Source organism: Bufo gargarizans, chromosome 1, assembly GCF_014858855.1.
Source record: "Bufo gargarizans isolate SCDJY-AF-19 chromosome 1, ASM1485885v1, whole genome shotgun sequence".
Classification (NCBI taxonomy): domain Eukaryota; kingdom Metazoa; phylum Chordata; class Amphibia; order Anura; family Bufonidae; genus Bufo; species Bufo gargarizans.
Window position 1 is genome coordinate 579,923,825 of NC_058080.1, and position 18,928 is coordinate 579,942,752.

At 42.6% G+C, this 18,928-nt stretch overlaps 1 protein-coding gene across 1 annotated transcript in view; it reads right to left on the minus strand.

Moving 5' to 3' along the window:
• CUX2 (cut like homeobox 2) overlaps positions 1-13,338 on the minus strand; it is a 478,876-nt gene extending 465,538 nt beyond the window's left edge. Inside the window, 1 exon segment of the mRNA XM_044275790.1 lies at positions 13,239-13,338. Within this exon segment, the coding sequence (XP_044131725.1) occupies positions 13,239-13,301 (63 nt within the window). The 5' untranslated portion in view covers positions 13,302-13,338.
• Between the last annotated feature and the right edge of the window lie 5,590 nt (positions 13,339-18,928).

Here is an 18,928-nt window from a genome sequence, read left to right on the forward strand (position 1 = left end):
CAAGAAAATTCGGCTTCGAGGTGAATCGAATTTTTCCTGAAATTCGGATCGAATTCCACTTTGTGGGATTCGATTTGCTCATCTCTAATTATCGACAGCACATAACTGATTACACTGAGGGATGTACTGCCGATAACTGGGCATCTTATCAGAATCAGCCAACAAACAAGCATGTAATCTTTCATTTGCTGCCTGATATGATATGAGCCAATTATCGAGAATGAGCGTTCCTATGAACACTTGTTCCCGATAATTTGACCAGTAATCGGGTAGTCTAATAACTCTCCGAATTATTCTGTGCTCCCATTTCAGCCTGTACCAGATATCTTTAATTTTCATGTACTGCATTCATACACAGGAGTCTGGAATTCAACCAGTTTTTCATGAAAAATATTTTTTTTCCAATATTAAAGCTAACGTGGTTAATCGCTAATACTGAAATAATGAAACATGGCCAATTCACATGTAACATTTATGATTAACTCTTTAAGGACCGGGCTTTTACTTATCCAGGCTATTCTGAGATAGTTTTTTCGTCACATATTGTACTTCATGACACTGGTAAAATGGAGCAAAAAAATATCATTTTTATTTTTAAAAAAAATACCAAATTTACCAAAAATGTTGAAAAATTAGCAAATTTCCAAGTTTCAATTTCTCTACTTATTTAATACATAGTAATACCTCAAAAAATAGTTATTAATTTACATTCCCCAGTCTACTTCATGTTTGGATCATTTTGGGAATGCCATTTTATTTTTTGGGACGTTACAAGGCTTAGAAGTTTAGAAGCAAATCTTGAAATTTTTCCAAACATTTCTAAAACCCACTTTTTCAGGACCAGTTCAGGTCTGAAGTCACTTTTTGAGGCTTAGAAACCACCTAGAAATGACCCCATTTTACAAACTACACCTCTCAACGTATTCAAAACTGATTTTACAAACTTTGTTAACCCTTTAGGTGTTCCACAAGAATTAATGGAAAATAGAGATAAAATTTCACTTTTTTGGCAGATTTTCCATTTTAATAATTTTTTTCCAGTTAACAGCCAAACAAAACTCAATATTTATGGCTCTGATTCTGTTGTTTACAGAAACACACCATATGTGGTCGTAAACTGCTGTATGGGCACACGGCAGGGCACAGAAGTAAAGGAATGCCATATGGTTTTTTGAAGGCAGATTTTGCAGGACTGATTTTTTGACACCATGTCCCATTTGAAGCCCCCCTGATGCACCCCTAGAGTAGAAACTGCAAAAAAGTTACCCTTTTTTTTAAACTATGGGATAGGGTGGCAGTTTTGTTGATACTATTTTAGGGTACATATGATTTTTGGTTGCTCTATATTACACTTTCTGTGAGGCAAGGTAGCAAAATAGCTGTTTTTGCACAGTTTTTATTTTTTGTTATTTACAACATTCATCTGACAGGTTAGATCATGTGGTATTTTTATAGAGCAGGTTGTCACGGACGCGACAATAGAAAATAGCAAAAATGTTTTGGTTGTTTGTTTCAGTTTTACATAACAAAGCATTTTATTTTTTTTAAATGATTCTTTAGTGTCTTCACATTCTGAAAGCAATAGTTTAATTTCTTTTTTGGGTGACTGTCTTGTGTAGGGGCTCATTTTTTTCGGGATGAGATGACTGTTTAATTTATACAATTTTGGGGTGCATATGACTTTTTGATCGCTTTCTATTACACTTTTTGTGATGTAAGGTGACAAAATGGCTTTTTTACAGTTTTTATTTGTATTTTTTTACGGTGTTCATCTGAGTGGTTAAATAATGTGATATTTTTATAGAGAAGGTTGATACGGACGCGGTGATACCTAATATGTATTTTATTTAATATTTATACACTAATATCATTTTTGAAACAAAAAAAAATCATGTTTTAGTGTCACCATAGTCTGAGAGCCATAGTTTTTTTTAGTTTTTTGGCGATTCTCTTAGGTAGGGTATCATTTTTGCAGGATGAGATTACGGTTTGATTGGTACAATTTTGGGGTGCGTATGACTTTTTGATTGCTTGCTTTTACACTTTTTGTGATGTAAGGTGACAAAAAATAGCTTTTTTGACATTGTTTATATTTAGGTCATGTGGTATTTTTATAGAGCAGGTTTTTATGGACACGGCGATACTGAATGTTTTTTACATTTAACAATATAAGCATTTTTGAAACAAAAAAAATCATGTTTTAGTGTCTCCATAGTTTAAGAGCCATAGTTTTTTAATTTTTTGGGCGATTGTCCTATGTAGGGGCTCATTTTTTGCGGGATGAGGTGACGGTTACATTGGTACTATTTTGGGGGGCATATGTCTCTTTGATCGCTTGGTGTTGCACTTTTAGTGATGTAAGGTGACAAAAATGGCAATTTCTTTGCAGTTTAAATTTTTTTTTATGGTGTCTATCGGATGGGGTGGATCATGTGATATATTTATAGAGCAGGTCATTACGGACGCGGCGATACCTAATATGTGCGGTTTTTATTTATTTTTTCTATTTTTTATTAGAAAATCAGGGGAAAGGGGCGTGTTTTCTTTATTTTTACTTGAAACTTTATTTTTTTATTCAAAACACTTTTTTAACTTTATTTTTTTTACTTTATTTCTGTCCCACTCTGGAACTTCAACTTTTGGGGGTCTGATCCCCTCTGCAATGCATTACAATACATCTGTATTGTAATGCATTGCCTGTTCGTGTACTACAGTGAGTAGTACACAAACAGGTTGCCTAGGAGACCCAGGATCTCCTGGGCACCCGTAGAAGGCAGGCGGATACAGCAGGGGCCCGGCCATTAGGGACTGCCGGACCCCTGCAGTGATCAGTGCCCGCCCGATCATCCCGCCGGGCATGTACAGCGGAATGCATTCTGGCAATGCATCCCCAGCCGTACATGCACGGCGTTCTGAGCTTCTATTGGCTGATAAGGGACATGTGACCGTGTAAATGGCTGTTGGGATATGAAGAGAAAGACGTGCAGGCTTCTAATGTAGGTCATGTGATGTGCCATATTTGCATTTTTTGGGAATATCTCAGGAACGGTACGTGCTAGAGAGCTGAGACCCCCCCCCCCCCCCCCCAAGATTTATTTCCAGGTAGCAAGGGATGTGTATACCAAGTTTCGTTAAAATCGATGGTTGCATTTTTGAGTGATCGCGGAACATACATACATATATACAGTACATACATATATACGTGCTTCTTTATATATATACATATTTTGTGATGCCATCTTATGTTTTGCTACTTTAAAGACTGAAAAACCTGTGAAATTTGGAAAAAACTGTGAAATCATTACAGTTGACTGTGTTTCCCAAATCTTTACAGTTACCCAATCCCTTGTCCCTTTTCTTTTTGAATACTTTGAACTATTCCTGGCTGCTCCATTAGGAGATGTATATTGGTCATGACAATAATTCTCCATGTCACCATGTGTTCCTTAATAAAAATGGCATATTACCCTCCAAATCATTACATCTTGAGTTCAAACCCCCTTTCATGTTTATCTTTCTATTCATGTTCTCAATTTATTATTAGTGTCAGCATTTCCCATTCGGACGCATATCTAAAGGTTACATCATATAGTTGTATGTTGGCAAATTAAACCCTATCCTTATTTATAAAGATTATTTAGTCCAGATACTGACATTTTACCATTTTAGCTTTGTTTTAATACAAATACATTTTGAGAATGCTAAATTTATCAATTAATATGTTTGTGCTCAAGAATTTGGGTACGAAAGCCTCAGTACTGCAGCAAATTTACTACCAAACACAAGGAATGGGAGATCTTTCCATGAATTCAACTCTTTTCTTATTTTCTCAATAAGATAAATAGGATAAGATAGGATAGATGTTATCATTCACTTGTTATTGCCAGCCATGCACAGACTGCTCAAAGCGCACATTACTATTTTGCTAGCAAAGCTACATTTCAGTCTGAGCCTCACTGGAAGGACAAAAAAAAGTCTGATGTAATAAGAATTTTCATTCTGTATAAAATTGTGACTGATTGACAAGACCAACCGGGCCAGAGATCTGCTGCAGCGGTGACGCGGGGAATACGGCTATGTCGCTGCCACTGCTACTGGACCGGAGCTGCAATACTGGGTATTGCGGGGATTGACTTTTTGTAGCATATTTAGTGGCAACCCCTTTTAAATCTACCAATTTCTGACTTGTGAGAACTATTGATGGTAGGTTTTTACTGTTTTTGTATGTAAGGGTGCCCGATGTTCGGACAGAGCAGACATCAATAGATGTGTTATCACATTACACAGGTAGATGTAAACTTAAAGGGACACTGACAGGCCTTCTGAGCATAATTAGCTCTTTATATGCCCCCCTAGGTCTTATAATAAGTTTCCAATTCATAGAAGTATTATCCCTGTGCGCATTGTAAAACGTTAAAAATAATCTTTATATTCACCTGTCCTTTCTGCCCAAGGGGCGTTCTTTGTGCCGCATTTGTGCCCAGCCGCGTCCCAACTGCCGGATCCTTAGACACGCCCATCTCATTAGTATTCACTTGGCGCAATGTGATCCCGGCGAGCGAGGGTGCCGGGCGCATGCGCAGGATCTCCGACAGTTGGGACGCGGCTGGGCACAAAGAACGCCCCTTGGGCAGAAAGGACAGGTGATTATAAAGATTATTTTTAACGTTTTACAATGCGCACAGGGATAATAAAGGGGGGCATATAAAGAGCTAATTATGCTCAGGAGGCCTGTCAGTGTCCCTTTAATGTCGAAAAAAATGATTCCTTGGGATTTGTAATCTGCACACTCGATTTAGTATAGGACAAATGGTTTTTGCCCGGTAGCAGACAAAAACATTTTTTGTTGTTGTGTGGTGTTACCAATCTTGGAGAACTGGAGATCCTCAAACCTACCTTCTTATTATTGTCTTCTTCCACATTGGCCACAATATACCATCTGTATTAGTTCACTTACAGTATATACCTCTAACATGATGGACATTTAAAAATATCTGACTAGAGGTTTGATTGTTAGATTAAACAGCCATGATGATATTGGGTACCATTGCCTTCTCCCTTCCATTGCCTAATCTGAATCTTTCCAACACCTGACCTGGGAGAGGAGGATTTATATATATTATGTATAAAATCATAAAAACTCCCATCAATTCCCACTATGTTGAAGACTACATTGAGCCAGGACCACTCCACATTATCAAAAGCTTTCTCCGCATCCTGAGAGATAACTGCTGCTGATTTCATTATACTTTGTGGCCTGGCCGCGGCCCAATCAAGAATCGTAATCAACTTATGGAGATTACTAACTACATGCCGTTCCCTAGCAAAACCAGTTTGATGTTCTTGAATCAGACCTGGCATATAGCCTGCCAACCTGGTAGACACAGTTTGTGAGAATTTAATGTCACAGTTGATGGGACATCGGTCTGTAAGATGATCTTCTCATATTTATGGATGCCCTTAAAGGAAACCTGTAATGTGGGTATTTAATTATAATATAACTCATTATATACAATTATTAACTGTTAAAGGGGTTGTCTGGGTTCAGAGCTGAACCCGGACATCCCTCCATTTTCGCCCAGGCAGTCCCCCTGACACGAGCATTGGAGCAGTTCATGCTCCGATGCTCTCCTTTGCCCTGCGCTAAATCGCGCAGGGCAAAGGCAATTTTAGGAGTTCCGGTGACGTGCCGGGCTCTCCATGACGCTGCCAGAAAGCCCGGTGACATAACCGGCACTGATGGGGGGGCTTTAGCGCTGCCCTAGCCAGTAAAACGGCTAGGGCAGCGCTAAAGCCCGCCCATCAGAGCCGGTGAACACACTGCCGGGCTAAACAAAAGAGCCCGTGCCCTGCGCGATCTAGCACAGGGCAAGGGAGCGCATCGGTGCATGAGATGCTCCAATGCTAGCCTCAGGCTGCCTGGGTGAAAATAAGGGTATTATTAAAAAGTACCTTAGATTTATTCACTTAGTGGTGTGACAACCGGTTAGCTTCATCATATACACGTAAAGAAGCCACGTGCCACATGCTAATGAGCTGATTTGAGTCCAGCGTGACACATAACTTTGATTTGAGTCCAGCGGTTTTTCTATTCAGCACTGTAGTTACTCCCCTATTCCCTTCTTCAGACGCTCAAAATCCCGCGCATGCGCGCTGTCTGACTAGTGTAATAACTCCCATTCAAACATCGTAAAGTAAACTGCGCATGCGTTGGGGATATACTGGTGCGGTCTATCCTCACTTCCGGTAAACAAGTAGAAGCAGGAGTTATTTGGCGTGACTAAACAACAACTTGAAACTTCCGGAAGGAAAATAACTGGCGCATGCGCGTTGTATAAGAAAGAAGGCCGGGAGAGTGGCGTTACTGCGCGCATGCGCGGGATTTGAAACGAGACTTCGGAGCCACAATAAAAATAAAAAAAGAGCTGTAGATAATAAGATGATGAAAAATGGGGCATGATTTATGACGTTATTCGTTCATTTTAATAATTGATGGGAAAATGAATAACGAGGAATGCAAAGGTACTATATTACTAATGTGAAAAAAAGGGGAAGGAATATACTATTGAAATTAGTAATTATAATAAGGGCTAGTTTGTTCATGGGGTGATAAACACATGACAGGCTCCCTTTAAAGGGGTTGTCCCATGAAAAATATTCAAAACTTTTCAAACCAGCACCTGGATCTGAATGTGTTTGTAATTAAATATTCAGTATAGCCACTGAGTTATTCAATGAAATCTGTGTGGCGCCACCTGTTGTTTGCTCTTTTTCTAATATCTCTGTCCACCTCACTGAGGTGGACACACCTGCTCATTTCCATACTTCGACTGCGACCAGTTACAGCAGACAGGACACGCCTCCTGTCCGATTGAAATAAATTTAGCAGAGCAATTAGAGCAATGAATGAGGAGATCTCTGCGAGGTTGTCATGTGCTCCATGATGTCCGACTTTCATTTTTTTACATTAATCACGAGATAACCCCCTTAATAAATGCAATAATACCTGATGTTATGTCTGTTTTTATTACAATATACCTCATTAAAAACATTTAATGTTTTTACTTATAACGTTTCAATCTCTTCTCCCTTGTACACACTGGAAATAAGAAGATGGGGTCAGTGAGCATCAGATGAAAAAATACTACGGAGGGACTGGTGCACTGTCAAAGCAAAATGGTCTAGTGCACATGGTGGCGAACCTATGGCACTGGTGCCAGAGGCGGCACTCAGAGCCCTCTCTGTGGGCACCCACACCCTGGAAAAAGTCTATGGTGTACCAATATGCCTTAGACTTCTCCTGCCATCATCAGCGCAGGGCGCACTATGAACAGCACAGGCAGCGCACTCATAGGCAGGCTGTTATAGCTAAATGATAAAGTACATGGAAGATATACTAGATTGGTATTCAGTGTAAATTGCCGTGCTGGTACTTTGCAATAAATAAATGGGTTTTGGGTTACAATTTAGGCACTCGGTCTGTAAACGGTTCGCCATCGGTGGCCTAGTGTCTCCACCAGCTTTACTTGTGGATTCACACTGGAGCATGTCTGCTTGAGTGGATTTGACTGAGAATGAGCTGGGTCCATGGGCATTAAGGCTGGGCTCACACCTGAGCGTATTCGATAAGCGCTGTTTACAGGCGTCGTACACGCGTTCTTGCTATTGACCACAATGAAAAACAGAGGTATTACGCGCAACAATACGCCCCAAAGAAGCTCCTGTACTTCTTGGGGCGTAGGGCGTCTTACAGTGCGTTCATACGCGCTGTAAAACGCTCAGGTGAGAACCATGCCCATAGGGAATCACAGTGGAGTAACTAGAAATGACTGGGCCCCACAGAAAACATAAATTAATGTCCCCCTCCCCCCAGCAACATCCATTCCTGTGCAACCTCCACTCCTGTGGCTAGTCATGATCGCTCTCTCAGATGAGGCCCGGCAGCCGCTCTGTCCGTTTCCTACTGTGCCTGTATGTAATGTCATTGTATAATACTGTTCAGGGGGCCCTGACAATAATATCTTTTAGTCCTCCTCCTGGGTGGGACCCTTGTGAGTTTGGTCCCGAAAGCAGCCGCTTCTCCTGCTTCCCCAATAGCTACACCCCTGGAGCATTAAGCGCCAGCGGACATGAACTAAATCGCCCGTCTTAGCAAATGTCCCCCTATCTTTTCATTTTATGTTAATATTTATAGTACTGTTTAAGACATATCTGCCCATTTTCAAAACCCCTGCCACGAGGCTAGCACAATGCTGGGCGAATCCTTTCCTACAATGTTATCACGAGTCAACCATCAAAAGAGCCCGATTACCAACCCGATCCGATGGAAAATTCAGGCTATGCTTGACCTGATTAAGGGGTTTACTTTTGCCGGCTACCCAATTGACTACGTAAAAGAAAGCAAATCAAGACCTTGCATAGATCATCAGTCTAAAGTGGTGATTTCGCTTCTCGGGCTTAGTAAAAGAACAATAAAAAAAAAATCTTCTCCTAATAAACAACAAAACGGCGGCGCATCAGCAGAACGCTCTCCATTTCTACTTATGAACCTCAGCAGTTTTATACTGGGATATTAAAAAAGTCATTTTCCTAAAAGCCTCAATGTATTATTGCTGAATATAGCGGCCGTGCGCTCTATAAAAGAACTTGTGTTGTGTCCCTCTCCAAAGCATTTGTAGGTTGTGATTTCCTAGAGGGATAAGCTTGTTTAATATCCATGTAAATGAGCAGCTAGACAGCAGTTTGAGATTAAACAGGGCAGGTTATTATTCTGGGCTCGGTGTATGGGCATAGCCAGTGTTTAAGGTTTAGGGGCTGTATACAATATGCATTAACCAAATCTACACGGAAGGTCAGCTGTCTGTCTATACGTATTGGTAATTTCACAGACCAGTACCGCTACAGCTGCACGCAGAATTAGGTGACCCAAAGACGACTGGAAGGGGTCATTTTAATCTAATAAAACCTATAGCTCCAGGAAGCTTAAAAACACAGGCAGCCAATCCCAGCACTAAAAGCAGGAGGACTAAAGGTTAGAGACTGAATATTAGCTGCTTAATGAAAATGTTGTTAACTGACATTCAGGGATGAATGAATCCAAATACCAGGGCAAGCTGAAATCCTGCAGACCTGAATAACAATGGGAGGATCGCAGCCAGCCCTGAGCACATCTCCGCCGGCCCCTGCCTCCTCACAGATCTGCTGCCATGCTCCTGTCAGTCCTTATGTTACACGGCATCAATCAGAAATAAGGAGTCGCTGCCCTGAGAAGCCCAGGTCTGATTCACAACCATCACACTTACCAGCACCGGGCGAGGAGACAAAAAGCACTCCCTGCAAACACGGGCATCCCTGGGTGTTACCGCAAGGGAGCATTACACATACTGTATATAGGTGAAACGGAATATATCATTGTGCACAGATTAGACTGATAGATAGATAGATATGAGACAGATGGATAGATAGATAGACAGATGGATAGATAGATGGATAGAGAGATAGACAGATGGATAGATAGATAGATAGACAGATGATAGATATGAGACAGATAGATAGATAATAGACAGCGATAGATAGATATGAGACAGATGGATAAATGGATAGATAGATAGATATGAGACAGATGGATAGATAGATATATAGATAGATATGAGACAGATGGATAGATAGATAATAGACAGCGATAGATAGATATGAGATAGATGATAGATAGATAATAGACAGTGATAGATAGATGGATGGATAGATAGCTAGTTAGATAGATAGATAGATAGATAGATAGATATGAGATAGATAATAGACAGCGGCAGTTAATAGACAGTGATAGATAGATGGATGGATAGATAGATAGATATAGATAGATATGAGATAGATAGATAATAGACAGTGATAGATAGATAAATAGATATAGATAGATAATAGACAGCGATAGATAATAGACAGTGATAGATAGATAGATAGATAGATAGATAGATAGATATGAGATAGATAGATAATAGACAGCGATAGTTAATAGACAGTAATGGATAGATAGATGATAGATAGATAGATAGATAGATAGATAGATATGAGACAGATGGATAGATAGATAGATAATAGACAGTGATTGATAGATAGATAGTAGATAGATAATAGATAGATAGATAGATAGATAGTAGATAGATAGATAATAGACAGTGATTGATAGATAGATAGATAGATAGATAGATATGAGACAGATGGATAGATGGATAGATAGATAGATAGATAGATAGATAGATAGATAGATAGATAGATAATAGACAGTGATAGATAGATAGATAGATGGATAGATAGATAATAGAGGGTGATAGATAGATAGATAGATAGATAGATAGATAATAGACAGTGATAGATAGATAATAGACAGTGATTGATAGATATATAGTAGATAGATAATAGATAGATAGATAGATATGAGACAGGTAGATAGATAGATAGATAGATAATAGACAGTGATAGATAGATAGATAGATAGATAGATAGATAGATAGATAGATAGATAGATAATAGACAGTGATAGATAGATAGATAATAGACAGTGATAGATAGATAGATAGATAGATAGATAGATAGATAGATAGATAATAGACAGTGATAGATAGATAATAGACAGTGATTGATAGATATATAGTAGATAGATAATAGATAGATAGATAGATAGATAGATAGATAGATAGATAGATAGATAGATAATAGAGAGTGATAGATAGATATGAGACAGGTAGATAGATAGATAGATAGATAGATAGATAGATAGATAGATAGATAATAGACAGTGATAGATAGATAGATAATAGACAGTGATAGATAGATAGATAGATAGATAGATAGATAGATAATAGACAGTGATAGATAGATAATAGACAGTGATTGATAGATAGATAATAGATAGATAGATAGATAGATAGATAGATAGATAATAGACAGTGATAGATAGATATGAGACAGATAGATAGATAGATAGATAGATAGATAGATAATAGACAGTGATAGATAGATAGATAGATAGCAGATAGATATAGATAGATATACAACATTGGAATAAAAGATTCATTTCTAAGTATAGTAGATATGCAGGTAAAGAATAACAGAGCCATACGATAGACAATATTACCAGCAGTACATGGAAAATTAAACTACCATAAGGTTTTCTGAGAGATGCTATCTTGGAGTACCTCAATGGAAAAAAGCAAATAACGCCATATCAGCATGGCTTCATGAGGGATCGGTCATGTCAAATGAATCGAATCAGGTTCTATGAGGAGGTAAGTTCTAGACTGGACAGGGGTGAGTCAGTGGATGTGGTATATATTCACTTAAACATAGAATGAGAATGCTCGGACTGGGAGAAAACGTCTGTATGTGGGTAAGTAACTGGCTCAGTGATAGAAAACAGAGGGTGGTTATTAACGGTACACACTCAGATTGGGTCACTGTCACTGGTGGGGTACCTCAGGGGTCAGTATTGGGCCCTATTCTCTTCAATATATTTATTAATGATCTTGTAGAAGGCTTGTACAGTAAAGTATCACTGTGTGCAAATGACACTAAACTGTGTAAAGTAATTAGCACTGAAGAGGGCAGTAAACTGTGTATATATATATATATATATATATATATATATACATACACACACTACAGAGGACAGTATAATATATATATACATACATACACACACTACAGAGGACAGTATAATATATATATACATACACACACACACTACAAAGGACAGTATAATATATATACATACACACACACTACAGAGGACAGTATAATTAATATATATATATATATATATATATATATATACACACACACACACTACAGAGGACAGTATAATATATATATATATACATACACACACAACAGAGGACAGTATAATATATATATATACACACACACACACTACAGAGGACAGTATACTGCTACAGATGGATCTGGATAGATTAGAGGCTTGGGCAGAGAAGTGGCAGATGAGGTTTAACATTGACAAATGAAAGGTTACGCACATGGGAAGGAATAATGCAAGTCACCCGTACATACTAAATGGTAAAACACTGGGTACCACTGATAAATATGAGGTCATGCACACTGTATAAAGCACTGTAAAGTGGGGTGCACTATAATGTAGCACATCAGCCCACCTCCTCACAGCTGTATTTTTTGGCCCAGCTCCCCAGTGTAATAGACTTGTCACGTACCCTTCGATGGGAACCCTTTCAGCACCTTATATAAGGAAAGCAGGAGCAGAAGGGTCCAGTGGTGAGGCTACTTTCCCAGGACCATGCTGTGATCTCAGGATCTGGCCAGGCAAAGTTAGAAGCGGTCAGAAGATCTGAGCAGCGTGCTTCGTATAGACCTACACAATGCAGGGCGTCTGTCTGCACTGGAAAGTCCTGAGATTACCATTCAGCAGGTAACTTTCATCAAAACCCGCTCCTATGCAGCAAGACGGCATCAGATACTCCACGAAAAGATGCAAGTTCAAATCTGCCAACCACGACACCCCCAGGTATACTGGCCGGAGGCGGATTGATTGTCAGGATCATCTTATTGGACATTATTCTACACGTCTATCCTGATAACCAAACACAATAATGGCCGATCAAGATTTACAATAAATTTCCTATCGATTTTTGCTTTGGTTATTGATAAAGTCGCGATGTTGCGCCATATGAGCCTAGGCTGACCTACAAGTATGGGATTATATCCGATTATGGTGAGGCCAGACACAATGATCTCAAGGCTTCACGGTGGCATTACGGGTAGATCCCGGTCACTCCCGGTGAGATCCACGGTTGGTCCATATGACCACTCTCTAATGACAGGATCACCAATGTGACCAGCGAGCCATTCAGTAGAGCGGACCTCAGTCCCTAGAAGACCCCACTACTTAGAAAGTGCATGGCATGCTGTAGACACAGGTACCTCCGACGTATGCATGTAAGTGGTCCCCTAGACAGGACATGGGTCCAATGCCTGGGGGTCCAGGAAACTCACGCGTTTGGTAGCAGCCCCCCTGCCAGACACACACAGCTCCATGGCTGCACACTGAGCTCCACGGCTGCTGATCAATGACTGAAGTGAACAAAGGCAGAGAGAGGATCAATTCCTAATACACTATCAATCCAACACTTCCCCAACCACCGCCCCTGCTTCACCTGGGGCCCCACTTCTGGGCACCCCAGCCACCCAGTCCCAGCACCCCATTCACCCACCTGCAGCCGTCGCAGATCAAACCTCTTCCAATATTGAAACATTGATCCCACATTGGCAGCCATCTTGGGGGATATTGAGGCAATATTGTCTGTGTGGGGATTCTCGCTCAGGCTCCGTCTCCGGCTGGACCAGCGTCTCCTCGCTCCCTCCTCACTTAATCCCAGTGAAGAGCAGACATGCTGTGTAATCCCCAAAGTGCGGCTGCAGCCTCCTGCACAAGTCTCCGGGTCACCCCGGGACTGAGCTGTGGGAACTTGATTTTTTTTCCGCAAAACTTATCGATAGTGACGTCACGAGCAGATCGATAGACCCAGAGAGAGAGGGAAGGGGGGGACTGTGCAATTCAATTAACATGTGATGCAGGGTGATAAATTGTCCCCTCCCTCCCGAGCCGTCTGCTGGTATAGACTGTATACACGGGTATAGAGAGCAGGGCAGTCACACTGTGCGGGGGGGGGGGATGCTGAATCCTAGTGGGCTAAAGGACCTTTGCTTATGTCATGACCGTGTGTGGGCGGAGTCAGCCTGTGCTGCCGGGGCAGTGTCATGTAGTTCCTTAGTGGATAGTAAAGGACAATGTCCTCAAGGTTTGTGCGCTGCAGGAGCCGCAGAAATACACATCTGTGCTGCTCTACACAGCTCTGCACTGCATGCACTACACACACAGCTCTGCACTGCATGCACTACACACAGCTCTGCACTGCATGCACTACACACACAGCTCTGCACTGCATGCACTATACACACAGCTCTGCACTGCATGCACTACACACAGCTCTGCACTGCATGCACTACACACACAGCTCTGCACTGCATGCACTACACACAGCTCTGCACTGCATGCACTACACACACAGCTCTGCACTGCATGCACTACACACACAGCTCTGCACTGCATGCACTACACACACAGCTCTGCACTGCATGCACTACACACACAGCTCTGCACTGCATGCACTACACACAGCTCTGCACTGCATGCACTATACACACAGCTCTGCACTGCATGCACTACACACACAGCTCTGCACTGCATGCACTACACACGCAGCTCTGCACTGCATGCACTACACACACAGCTCTGCACTGTATGCACTGTACACACAGCTCTGCACTGCATGCACTACACACAGCTCTGCACTGCATGCACTACACACACAGCTCTGCACTGTACACACGGCTCTGCACTCTATGCACTACACACACAGCTCCTCACTGTATGCACTACACACACACAGCTCTGCACTGTATACATTACACACAGCCCTGCACTGTATGCATTACACACACAGCTCTGCACTGTATACATTACACGCAGCCCTGCACTGTATGCATTACACACACAGCTCTGCACTGTATGCACTACACACAGTGCTCTGCACTGTATGCATTACACACACAGCTCTGCACTCTATGCACCACACACACAGCTCTGCACTGTATGCATTACACACACAGCTCCTCACTGTATGCACTACACACACACACACACACAGCTCTGCACTGTATGCACTACACACAGTGCTCTGCACTGTATGCATTACACACACAGCCCTGCATTGTATGCATTACACACACAGTTCTGCACTGTATGCATTACATATACAGCTCTGCACTGTCTGTATTACACACATAGCGCTGCACTCTTTGCACAACACAAACAGCCCTGCGTTATAGGATTACACACAAAGGTCTGCACAGTGTACATTACACACACAGCTCTGCTTTATGCATTACACACATAGCACTGCATTGTATATATTACACACACTGCTCTGCACTGTATTTATTATACACACAGCTCTGCATTGTATTCCTCACACACAGCTTTGAAGTGCATGCATTGCACAAACACACAGTTCTACACTGTATATTACACATACAGCTCACCTATTACACACACAGCTCTGCACCATTCATCTCATACACTATGCTCACTTTGGTAAAGATTTACTATGCCCAGAATCAGTCGATAAAGTTACACACAAAAATATCACAAAAAGTGGCAATGTAAGCTCTCAGTGTAAGGCCTCATGCACACGAATGTACTCTCTTTCCGTTTCTGTTCCGTTTTTTTTGTGGACCGTATACAGAACCATTCATTTCAATGGGTCCGCAAAAAAACTGAAGTCACTCCGTGTGCATTCATTTTCCGTATTTCCGTTCTGCAAAAAATTAGAACATGTCCTATTATTGTCCGCAGTACGGACAAGGATAGGACTGCTCTATTAGGGGCCAGCTGTTCCTACATACGGTAGTGTGCATGAGGCCTAACTTGAATCATTTTATACCTAAAGATTTGAAAGCCAGATATTAGCTGTTCTAAATGATCTTGTTCTTAGCTTTTTTGTTTTTTCCCCTCCATGCTTGGTGTTGCTGTTAATCTGTACTGCTGGGGGGTGGGCTTTATAGTCCCTTCAGATTTTACCTGCAGAAGTTTTCTCAGCTATACCGCCATACTACTGCACAGTTTCTGGTCCTTCTATGAGGATCACGTGGCTATGGGGAAAAAGACTGAGCATGTGTGACCAGCAGCACTCAGCTGACTAGATGGCCGTGCACATTGCTATACACAATGAACACCAGGTGGCACCATACTATGTAAGTACATTTTATAATAGTTTGTACCTTTTTTTAACCTCTTGTCAATCGTGAACATACTGGTAGTTCATTTTTATGATGTCTACAGTGAATATGATATTTAATAGTCGCATAACCTCTTTAACCGCCTCCGGACCGCCTAACGCAGATGTGCGGTCCGGAGGCGGCAGCCCTGCGCTCAACGACGCATATACGCGTCATCTCGCGAGGGCCGGGATTTCCGCGCGCGCGCGCGCTCACAGGAACGGAAGGTAAGCAAGTGGATCTCCAGCCTGCCAGCGGCGATCGCTCGCTGGCAGGCTGGAGATCCGAATTTTTTAACCCCTAACAGGTATATTAGATGCTGTTTTGATAACAGCGTCTAATATACCTGCTACCTGGTCCTCTGGTGGTCCCTTTTGTTAGGATCGACCACCAGAGGACTCAGGTAGCTCAGTACAGTCGCACCAAACACCACACTACACTACACCCCCCCCCCCCCCGTCACTTATTAACCCCTTATAAACCCATGATCACCCCATATAAACTCCCTGATCACCCCCCTGTCATTGATCACCCCCCTGTAAGGCTCCATTCAGACGTCCGCATGATTTTTACGGATCCATGGATACATGGATCGGATCCGCAAAACGCATGCGGACGTCTGAATGGAGCCTTACAGGGGGGTGATCAATGACAGGCGGGTGATCACCCATATACACTCCCTGATCACCCCCTGTCATTGATCACCCGCCTGTCATTGATCACCCCCCTGTAAGGCTCCATTCAGACGTCCGCATGTGTTTTGGTATCCATGGATCCGTAAAAATCATGCGGACGTCTGAATGGAGCCTTACAGGGGGGTGATCAATGACAGGCGGGTGATCACCCATATACACTCCCTGATCACCCCCTGTCATTGATCACCCCCCTGTAAGGCTCCATTCAGACGTCCGCATGATTTTTACGGATCCATGGATACATGGATCGGATCCGCAAAACACATGCGGACGTCTGAATGGAGCCTTACAGGGGGGTGATCAATGACAGGCGGGTGATCACCCATATACACTCCCTGATCACCCCCTGTCATTGATCACCCGCCTGTCATTGATCACCCCCCTGTAAGGCTCCATTCAGACCTCCGCATGTGTTTTGCGGATCCGATCCATGTATCCATGGATCCGTAAAAATCATGCGGACGTCTGAATGGAGCCTTACAGGGGGGGTGATCAGTGACAGGGGGGTGATCACCCTGATCACCCCCTGTCATTGATAACCCCCCTGTAAGGCTCCATTCAGACGTCCGCATGTGTTTTGCGGATCCAATCCATGGATCCGTAAAAATCATACGGACGTCTGAATGGAGCCTTACAGGGGGGGTGATCAGTGACAGGGGGGTGATCACCCTGATCACCCCCTGTCATTGATAACCCCCCTGTAAGGCTCCATTCAGACGTCCGCATGTGTTTTGCGGATCCGATCCATGTATCCATGGATCTGTAAAAATCATACGGACGTCTGAATGGAGCCTTACAGGGGGGTGATCAATGACAGGGGGTGATCAGGGAGTGTATATGGGTGATCACCCCCCTGTCATTGATCACCCCCCTGTCATTGATCACCCCCTGTAAAGCTCCATTCAGACGTCCGCATGTGTTTTGCGGATCCGATCCATGGATCCGTAAAAATCATACGGACGTCTGAATGGAGCCTTACCAGGGGGGTGATCAATGACAGGGGGGTGATCAGGGAGTCTATATGGGTGATCACCCCCCTGTCATTGATCACCCCCCTGTCATTGATCACCCCCCTGTAAGGCTCCATTCAGACGTCCGCATGTGTTTTGCGGATCCGATCCATGTATCCGTGGATCCGTAAAAATCATACGGACGTCTGAATGGAGCCTTACAGGGGGGTGATCAATGACAGGGGGTGATCAGGGAGTGTATATGGGTGATCACCCCCCTGTCATTGATCACCCCCCTGTCATTGATCACCCCCTGTAAAGCTCCATTCAGACGTCCGCATGTGTTTTGCGGATCCGATCCATGGATCCGTAAAAATCATACGGACGTCTGAATGGAGCCTTACCAGGGGGGTGATCAATGACAGGGGGGTGATCAGGGAGTCTATATGGGTGATCACCCCCCTGTCATTGATCACCCCCCTGTCATTGATCACCCCCCTGTAAGGCTCCATTCAGACGTCCGCATGTGTTTTGCGGATCCGATCCATGGATCCGTAAAAATCATACGGACGTCTGAATGGAGCCTTACCAGGGGGGTGATCAATGACAGGGGGGTGATCCGGGAGTCTATATGGGTGATCACCCCCCTGTCATTGATCACCCCCCTGTCATTGATCACCCCCCCTGTCATTGATCACCCCCCCTGTAAGGCTCCATTCAGACATTTTTTTGGCCCAAGTTAGCGGAAATTTTTTGTTTGTTTTTGTTTTTTCTTACAAAGTCTCATATTCCACCAACTTGTGTCAAAAAATAAAATCTCACATGAACTCGCCATACCCCTCACGGAATCCAAATGCGTAAACATTTTTAGACATTTATATTCCAGACTTCTTCTCACGCTTTAGGGCCCCTAAAAAGCCAGGGCAGTATAAATACCCCACATGTGACCCCATTTCGGAAAGAAGACACCCCAAGGTATTCCGTGAGGGGCATATTGAGTCCATGAAAGATTGAAATTTTTGTCCTAAGTTAGCGGAAAGTGAGACTTTGTGAGAAAAAAACAAAAAAAATCAATATCCGCTAACTTATGCAAAAAAAAAAAAATTTCGAGGAACTCGCCAGGCCCCTCATTGAATACCTTGGGGTGTCTTCTTTCCAAAGTGGGGTCACATGTGGGGTATTTATACTGCCCTGGCTTTTTAGGGGCCCGAAAGTGTGAGAAGAAGTCTGGGATCCAAATGTCTAAAAATGCCCTCCTAAAAGGAATTTGGGCCCCTTTGCGCATCTAGGCTGCAAAAAAGTGTCACACATGTGGTATCGCCGTACTCAGGAGAAGTTGGGCAATGTGTTTTGGGGTGTCATTTTACATATACCCATGCTGGGTGAGAGAAATATCTTGGTCAAATGCCAACTTTGTAT